At 45.9% G+C, this 10,000-nt stretch overlaps 1 protein-coding gene across 13 annotated transcripts in view; it reads left to right on the forward strand.

Moving 5' to 3' along the window:
* The window catches only part of lef1 (lymphoid enhancer-binding factor 1), a 57,210-nt gene that overhangs the window by 26,055 nt on the left and 21,155 nt on the right, over positions 1-10,000 (forward strand). For all 13 annotated transcript variants that reach the window (XM_064926594.1, XM_064926590.1, XM_064926591.1 and 10 more), the window contains exon 4: positions 3,703-3,835. In XM_064926594.1, the coding sequence (XP_064782666.1) occupies positions 3,703-3,835 (133 nt within the window). The remainder of the gene's footprint in view (positions 1-3,702; positions 3,836-10,000) is intronic.

The following is a 10,000-nucleotide window of genomic DNA, read 5'->3' on the forward strand; positions in this document are numbered from 1 at the left end:
TGTTGGACTGTTTTGAGGCAGGATCCAACATTACGTAGGAGATGGTCAAGCCAAACATGTGTGTGTGTGTGTGTGTGTGTGTGTGTGAGAGAGAGAGCAAAAGAGAGAGGGCTGGAGACCTGGGTGTCTTGATGCTTAACCAGGCTTCGGAATCTGACACGCATGAAGGCCATTTTAGTAAGGTGTGCATATCTGAGATCCACCCCACCCTACTGCTAAAATCCTGGTTAGGACATTCCCAGACAGGGTAGGGGGAGAGGTGGTAGTTTGGTGCTAGTCTGTGAGGGGTCCGGTCCGGCAACACAGGAAATTCCAGGGGGAGTCGTGGCTCTGCCACAAATTAGCATGCTGAGAATGTCACGAATCGCCTCGCTGCAAATCAAGCCAATGAAAGTTACCTAGTGGTGTTTATATACAGTGCCTTGCGAAAGTATTCGGCCCCCTTGAACTTTGCGACCTTTTGCCACATTTCAGGCTTCAAACATAAAGATATAAAACTGTATTTTTTTGTGAAGAATCAACAACAAGTGGGACACAATCATGAAGTGGAACGACATTTATTGGATATTTCAAACTTTTTTAACAAACCAAAAACTGAAAAATTGGGCGTGCAAAATTATTCAGCCCCCTTAAGTTAATACTTTGTAAGTGGGGTGAAATTTGGCCCATTCCTCCTGGCAGAGCAGGTGAGTCAGGTTTTGTAGGCCTACCTGTCCGCACATGCTTTTTCAGTTCTGCCCACACATTTTCAAAATAATTGAGGTCTGAGCTTTGTGATGGCCACTCCAATACCATGACTTTGTTGTCCTTAGGCCATTTTGCCACAACTTTGGGAGTATGCTTGGGGTCGTTGTCCATTTGGAAGACCCATTTGCAACCAAGCTTTAACTGATGTCTTGAGATGTTGCTTCAATATATCCACATAATTTTCCAACCTCATGATGCCATCTATTTTGTGAAATGCACCAGTCCCTCCTGCAGGAAAGCACCCCCACAACATGATGCTGCCACCCCCGTGCTTCACGGTTGGGATGGTGTTCTTCAGCTTGAAAGCATCCCCCTTTTTCCTCCAAACATAACAATGGTCATTATGGCCAAACAGTTCTATTTTTGTTTCATCCAGACCAGAGGACAGTTCTCCAAAAAGTACGATCTTTTCCCCATGTGCAGTTGCAAACCGTAGTCTGGCTTTTTTATGGAGGTTTTGCAGCAGTTGCTTCTTCATTGCTGAGCAGCCTTTCAGGTTATGTCAATATAGGACTCGTTTTACTGTGGATATAGATACTTTTGTACCTGTTTTCTCCAGCATCTTCACAAGGTCCTTTGCTGTTGTTCTGGGATTGATTTGCACTTCTTGCACCAAAGTACGTTCACCTCTAGGACACAGAACGTGTCTCCTTCCTGTGCGGTATGATGGCTGCGTGATCCCATGGTGTTTAAACTTGCGTACTATTTGTACAGATGGACATGGTACCTTCAGGCATTTGGAAATTGCTCCCAAGGATGAACCAGACATGTGGAGGTCTACAATTTCTTTCTGAGGTCTTGGCTGATTTCTTTAGATTTTCCCATGATGTCAAGCAAAGAGGCACTGGGTTTGAAGGTAGGCCTTGAAATACATCCACAGGTACACCTCCAATTGACTCAAATTATGTCAATTTGCCTATCAGAAGCTTCTAAAGCCATGACATAATTTTCTGGAATTTTCCAAGCTGTTTAAAGGCGCAGTCAACTTAGTGTATGTAAACTTCTGACCCACTGGAATTGTGATACAGTGAATTATAAGTGAAATAATCTGTCTGTAAACAATTGTTGGAAAAATTACTTGTTGGAAAATTAATTGTTGGAAAAATTAAGTAGATGTGCTAACCGACTTGCCAAAACTATAGTTTGTTAACAAGAAATTTGTGGAGTGGTTGAAAAACGAGTTTTAATGACTCCAACCTAAGTGTATGTAAACTTCCAACTTTAACTGTATATATATACAGTATATATATGTTTGTTTGTTTAGGGACAGCATTTGTTATATGTTGGGCAAGATTGGGTATAGTCAAAATGTGTTGATGCCTTTCAGATCAAGTGTATAGCCTTTTGAAATATCATGCTATACGTTTACCCATCATTCTTATACACACCCGAATAGATGGATCGTTTTCTCAGACAAAGCCATATATCCTTTAGAAATGCTGTTTGGGCTCTACAAGTCAATCAGGTCCAGGGTCAGTGCTGGGTGCTCTGATTGTGAGTAGTAGATTTAGCATGGCTAAACAGTACCATGTGTTCAGTGCTGTTGGAGCGTGTAAGCGGCTGAGTTGGAGGGGCAGGCCTCTGTGGGGGGTGCAGGCCTCTGTGAGTCAGCCCAAGGGTGGGGGGTGGTAGGGAATTGGGTGCTGTGGCCAGACCACTGCTGACGTGATGAACCCTGCCTTTTGGTTCTACTGCAGACGCCTCTGAGATCTCTCTTTCGTCCTCTCTCTCCTTCCCTTCCTTGTCCTTCTCTTTCAATTCAAGGGGCTTTTTGGGCACGGGAAACATGTTCTTTCTCTCTCTCGTCCTCCTTTCGTGTCTTGTCATCCTTCCCTCTTTCTCTTGCCCTATTATCACCCCTCCTCCATCGCTCATCCCTCCTTTGCTCCTCCTTCCCCCGGCTCTGGCTCTGTAATGAACTCCTCTTATTCACCGGCTAATGACTGCCTTTGATCTCACTGCTAAGACCTCTGCTCTAACGCTTCTCTGTGGGGTTTTCTCATTCACTCTCCCCCTTCTTTCTAACCCCCTCTGCCCTTAGGCAGAAAATAGGGGCAGTACTCACTGACCAAGGCTAAACAAAGTTTTGAGGTGTTGGGGAAAGGCTGGAAGGGGAGTACATTGAGACCTCGATTGCGGGAAGGTGTTTTATTTTTTACTGTGCCATTAAAGCCCCCATGCAGTCTTTTTTTAATACTATTTTTTAGCATCACGTGTTTAATAAATCACTGTTTATTTCAGGAAAATAACTCCATGCCACTTGAGCAAAATATATTTGTAATAATTTATTTCCCTGAGCCTCCTTTTGCCATTGAAATGCTCAGTCTGATCGTATGGGTGGGTTGATACAAATTTAAATATATTTACATACACAACCCTGATTGTCAGATAAGATCGTTTAGAGACTCTAGAGCCTACCGCAGTTACCCCTTCAAAGTAGGAGGATACATATGCAAATAAAAGATTACTGGTCATTGGTCAGAATAATCAGATCAGATTGTGATGTCATGCCGTTGGCCAGAAACTCCATGCCACCTGAACAGGCTGAAATTCCAGGGGGGTTTACATTTCCAAAATCTGTTACACTAAAAGAGCATTTTCACAATTTCAGAGTCTTATTTCGACCTCATGGTGTGGAAATATAATTAAAAACAGGAAAATTGTGACTTACCAGATCCTGTGTGTGTGTGTGTGTGTGTGTGTGTGTGTGTGTGTGTGTGTGTTTAAAAACAGGAAAATTGTGACTTACCAGATCGTGTGTGTGTGTGTGTGTGTGTGTGTGGGCTACACAAATCACCAAACGGCCGTACCATTGTCATTGGAGAGAGGGCCGGGAGTTGATTTTCCACTGTAAAACTCTGTAAATGCTAGCTGCTAACTGAAATGAGGAAAGGTAAAGTACTTCCTTGTTTAATGTGTTCTGCGTCTCTCATTGTGTCTCCCTCTCCATTCCAGTCCAATAAGGTTCCGGTGGTGCAGCCGTCGCATGCGGTCCATCCGCTCACCCCCCTCATCACGTACAGCGACGAACATTTCGCCCCCGGACCCCACTCCGGACACCACCCCCAGGACGTCAACCCCAAACAAGGTAGGCAATGCCCCCCTCCCCTCAAATCACTAAAGCAGTGGACATCATTAACCATGGTAACACAAAGGAGACACATTTTGTACACAAATTTGTTTACATCCCTGTTAGTGAGCATGTCTCTTTTGTGAAGAAAATCCATCCACCTGACAGGTGTAGCATATCAAGAAGTTAATTAAACTGCATGATCATTACACACCTTGTGCTGGGGTCATTCAAAGGCCACTCTAAAATGTGCAGTTTTGTCACACAACACGATGCCACAGATGTCTCATGTTTTGAGGGAGCGTGCAATTTGAAAGCTGACTGCAGGAATGTCCACCAGAGCTGTTGCCAGAGAATTCAATGTCCATTTCTCTATTATAAGACACCGCCAACATCGTTTTAGAGAATTTGTCAGTACGTCCAACCGGCCTCACAACCGCAGACCCCATGTAACCACTCCAGCCCAGGACCTCCACATCCGGCTTCTTCACCTGCGGGATCGTCTGAGACCAGCCACCCGGACAGCTGATGAAACTGTGGGTTTGCACAACGAAGAGAAGAGCTCATGCAGTTCTGTGTCGTAACCGACTTCAGTGGGTAAATGCTCACATGTGATGGCCACTGGCGCGCTGGAGAAGTGTGCTCTTCACAGATGAATCCCGGTTCGTCTGTACCGGGCAGATGGCGTCATGTGGGCGAGCTGTTTGCTGACGCCAACATGTGTGCCCCATGGTGGCGGTGGGGTTATGGAAGGGACAGGCATAAGCTACGTACAATTAACACAGCATTTTATCGATGGCATTTTGAACGCACAGAGATACCGTGACGAGTTCCTGAGGCCCATTGTCGTGCCATTCATTCGCCGCCATGTTTCGGCATGATAATGCACGGCCCCATGTCGCAAGGATCTGTACACAATTTCTGGAAGCTGAAAATGTCCCAGTTCCTCCATGGAAGATAGAATACTGGATACTCACCAGACATGTCACCCATTGAACATGTTTGGGATGCTCCAGTTCCCGCCAATATCCAGCAACTTTACACAGCCATGAGGCAAATGGTGGTCACACTAGTACTGACTCGTTTTCTGATCCACGCCCCTACCTTTTTTTTTAAAGGTACAGTGCCTTGCAAAAGTATTCGGCCCCCTTGAACTTTGCGACCTTTTGCCACATTTCAGGCTTCAAACATAAAGATATAAAACTGTATTTTTTTGTGAAGAATCAACAACAAGTGGGACACAATCATGAAGTGGAACGACATTTATTGGATATTTCAAACTTTTTTAACAAATCAAAAACTGAAAAATTGGGCGTGCAAAATTATTCAGCCCCTTTACTTTCAGTGCAGCAAACTCTTAATACTTTGTAGCGCCACCTTTTGCTGCGATTACAGCTGTAAGTTGCTTGGGGTATGTCTCTATCAGTTTTGCACATCGAGAGACTGAATTCTTCTCCCATTCCTCCTTGCAAAACAGCTCGATCTCAGTGAGGTTGGATGGAGAGCATTTGTGAACAGCAGTTTTCAGTTCTTTCCACAGATTCTCGATTGGATTCAGGTCTGGACTTTGACTTGGCCATTCTAACACCTGGATATGTTTATTTTTGAACCATTCCATTGTAGATTTTGCTTTATGTTGTGGATCATTGTCTTGTTGGAAGACAAATCTCCGTCCCAGTCTCAGGTCTTTTGTAGACTCCATCAGGTTTTCTTCCAGAATGGTCCTGTATTTGGCTCCATCCATCTTCCCATCAATTTTAACCATCTTCCCTGTCCCTGCTGAAGAAAAGCAGGCCCAAACCATGATGCTGCCACCACCATGTTTGACAGTGGGGGTGGTGTGTTCAGGGTGATGAACTGTGTTGCTTTTACGCCAAACATAACATTTTGCATTGTTGCCAAAAAGTTCAATTTTGGTTTCATCTGACCAGAGCACCTTCTTCCACATGTTTGGTGTGTCTCCCAGGTGGCTTGTGGCAAACTTTAAACGACACTTTTTATGGATATCTTTAAGAAATGGCTTTCTTCTTGCCACTCTTCCATAAAGGCCAGATTTGTGCAATATACGACTGATTGTTGTCCTATGGACAGAGTCTCCCACCTCAGCTGTAGATCTCTGCAGTTCATCCAGAGTTATCATGGGCCTCTTGGCTGCATCTCTGATCAGTCTTCTCCTTGTATGAGCTGAAAGTTTAGAGGGACGGCCAGGTCTTGGTAGATTTGCAGTGGTCTGATACTCCTTCCATTTCAATATTATCGCTTGCACAGTGCTCCATGGGATGTTTAAAGCTTGGGAAATCTTTTTGTATCCAAATCCGGCTTTAAACGTCTTCACAACAGTATCTCGGACCTGCCTGGTGTGTTCCTTGTTCTTCATGATGCTCTCTGCGCTTTTAACGGACCTCTGAGACTATCACAGTGCAGGTGCATTTATACGGAGACTTGATTACACACAGGTGGATTGTATTTATCATCATTAGTCATTTAGGTCAACATTGGCTCATTCAGAGATCCTCACTGAACTTCTGGAGAGAGTTTGCTGCACTGAAAGTAAAGGGGCTGAATAATTTTGCACACCCAATTTTTCAGTTTTTGATTTGTTAAAAAAGTTTGAAATATCCAATAAATGTCGTTCCACTTCATGATTGTGTCCCACTTGTTGTTGATTCTTCACAAAAAAATACAGTTTTATATCTTTATGTTTGAAGCCTGAAATGTGGCAAAAGGTCGCAAAGTTCAAGGGGCCCGAATACTTTCGCAAGGCACTGTATCTGTGACCAACAAATGCATTTCTGTATTCCCAGTCATGTGAAATCCATAGAATCTATTTCAATTGACAGATTTTCCTAATATGAACTGTAACTCAGTAAAATTGTTGAAATTGTCACATGTTTTTTAATATTTTTGTTCAGTGTAGTAAAGATTTTCACATCACACCGTATACATCACTACCCATCTCCACAAAGAGGCATGAAGCCAAAGCTTCACACAAGGTGGTTGGGTGACGTTCTGTCTCAGAGAAAGAAAGCTAGAACACATTCCTCCACACAGCGTACCGCATCTTCCCACCTACCTGAATGAAGCAGAGCTCCTCAGACAGTCAAGGCTGTCGGGGGTTTACCACACTGCACTGCTGAAAACCCTTTTCTTTCTGCTCTATCGTTCTCTATCTTTCTCTACTCTCTTTTTTACCCCTCCATTTGTCACCCTATATAATACTATTTCCCTGTCTGTCTGGGTAAAAACATCACAGTAAAACCCCTGACAGACTGTCTGTCTGGGTAAAAAGGTCACAGTATAACCCCTGACAGACTGTCTGTCTGGGTAAAAACGTCACAGTATAACCCCTGAAAGACTGTCTGTCTGGGTAAAAACGTCACAGTATAACCCCTGAAAGACTGTCTGTCTGGGTAAAAACGTCACAGTAAAACCCCTGACAGACTGTCTGTCTGGGTAAAAAGGTCACAGTATAACCCCTGACAGACTGTCTGTCTGGGTAAAAACGTCACAGTATAACCCCTGAAAGACTGTCTGTCTGGGTAAAAAGGTCACAGTAAAACCCCTGACAGACTGTCTGTCTGGGTAAAAAGGTCACAGTATAACCCCTGACAGACTGTCTGTCTGGGTAAAAACGTCACAGTATAACCCCTGACAGACTGTCTGTCTGGGTAAAAAGGTCACAGTATAACTCCTGACAGGCTGTCTGTCTGGGTAAAAACATCACAGTAAAACTCCTGACAGGCGCTAGAGCATAAAGGCAGTTGGAAAGCCCAGGCACAGTCAGGGTGAGACTTTGGCAGAGGTTCATAGGTCTTGTACTGGTCTGGCCCCGGCCCTCCATATGCGCTCCCCTCCCCTCCCCTCTTCCTTCCGGCTGCCACGCACCGCCCCCTACTTAAAAGCAGGAGGCAGAGCAGACAGGATGCGATGTGTGATGACGGGGCAGTTGAGTAAATAATCCAATATGTCCACCATACACCAGCTCCATCCAGACATCGTAGTGATCTTATGTACCTGTACACAGCAGGACAACTGAATAGGAAAGTCATTCACTTCCCTTGTAGCTACAGGATTTCTTTACAGTGATGATTTCTTTACAGTCCTCATACATTTTGGTCTGAGTAGTCCCCAGGGATTGAGTATGAGAGTTGATGATAAAACACAGGATGGAGTTATATGAAGAAACCGCTGGAGGAGATCCGAGTCTGAATCGATCCACACACTCCCATAGCCTGGACTGGTCCATGTAGAAGAGATGTGCTAGATGAATTAGCTGTAAATGAAGTCCCCTGGCCTTTCCAGGTCTAGATACTGTAAAAGAGCTAAAGATATGTAGGAAGCAGAGAGGGTAGTCTCTATCCATCTCTCTCTCTCTCTCTCTTTCTATCACACTTTTGCCTTCTCGTTCTCTTGCTCACTCGCTCTCATTTTCATCAGCCAATCGGCTCGCTGCACTCCATAGCTGGATCAGGACTTTGATCTTCTCGTTAATTATTTAAGAAATCATGGATATTCTCATTATGGGTCCTAATAAGCTCTAATATGTGCCGGGCGGTAACGTTGGATCGAATGTCAAACTCCGGAGCCCTTTGAACAGACTTCAGTCTTCACATTGTAATTTACAATGAAAAAATGTAACACTTAAAATATAATATTTTAATACGAGTTCATATTTTGAAATACAAGTTATGTCTACACGTGGATAAGGTTATGAAAATCATTCAGATGAGAACGTGAGCGAGTAATTACGCACATTTTTAGTGCCTTGAGTGACCGTGTTAACACTGAGCTCCTCTCACTCCATCTCTATCTCTCCCTCACTCTCTCCCTTCCCTCCTGACTTTCCTATCCTTCACTACCTTCTCACTTTCCCTCCGCCCCTTGCTCCTTTCCTTACCCTTCCTTACATCCCCCATTCTTCTCTCTCACGCTCCCTCCCCTTCCTTCCCTCCCTCCCTAGTGCCCTACAGAGCACCCTGAGACTGGGGTGGTGAATAAGTGGGCTGGGGGTGCTGGAATCCAGCGTTGCTACAGTGGCTTTGGAGATAAGCCTCCTCTCTCTGCCGCTCCGAGGGAGTTAGACCCCTACAGACTGCAGCCTGAGACGAAAGAGGGGGGGGGGCATGGATCCATCTGGGATTAGGAGATGGTGTTAATCTGGAGGTGTTTGCCTTCTTCCTCTTCTATGTGTGTGTGTGTGTGTGTGTCACTGTAGGGCCTTCTACATGGGCCTACACAGCACTCCCTTGACCATAGCTCCCAGTCTGACAGATCCATTTACCTTAATTTCCTTCACCCTCCCCCTCCTCCCTCTCTCCCTCCTTCCATCCCAGTTTAACTTCTCGCCAGCCTCTACAACAAGCTGAGGGAGGCTGAGAGCCCTTGACCTTGAAGCCCAAGAGGCCTAGCGTTGATGAAGAGAGGGAGAGCTTAGCTGTGTTGAGGATCCAGTGACAAGGCAGGGCCTCAGTGAATGCTCTCTGTAGGGAGCATTACAGGAAGCACAGAGAGAGACTGGACTTAATGAACACTCTGACTGGAGGGACTAGAAGCCTACATGGGGGGACTAGAGGGACTAGAGGGCTACATGGGGGGTGGGCTAGAGGGCTACATGGGGGGTGGGCTAGAGGGACTGGAGGGCTACATGGAGGGACTAGAGGGACTGGAGGGCTACATGGGGGGACTAGAGGGACTGGAGAGCTACATGGGGGGACTAGAGGGAAAAGAGGGCTACATGGGGGGACTAGAGGGCTACATGGGGGGACTAGAGGGACAAGAGGGCTACATGGGGGGGACTAGAGGGACTAGAGGGCTACATGGGGGGACTAGAGGGACAAGAGGGCTACATGGGGGACTAGAGGGACTAGAGGGCTACATGGGTGGTGGGCTACAGGGACTGGAGGGCTACATGGGGGGACTTGAGGGACTGGAGAGCTACATGGGGGGACTAGAGGGACAAGAGGGCTACATGGGGTGGACTAGAGGGCTACATGGGGGGACTAGAGGGACAAGAGGGCTACATGGGGGAGACTAGAGGGACTAGAGGGCTACATGGGGGGACTAGAGGGACAAGAGGGCTACATGGGGGGACTAGAGGGACTAGAGGGCTACATGGGGGGACTAGAGGGACAAGAGGGCTACATGGGGGGACTAGAGGGACTAGAGGGCTACATGGGGGGGACT

This window comes from Oncorhynchus masou, chromosome 20, assembly GCF_036934945.1.
Source record: "Oncorhynchus masou masou isolate Uvic2021 chromosome 20, UVic_Omas_1.1, whole genome shotgun sequence".
Taxonomy (NCBI): Eukaryota; Metazoa; Chordata; class Actinopteri; order Salmoniformes; family Salmonidae; genus Oncorhynchus; species Oncorhynchus masou.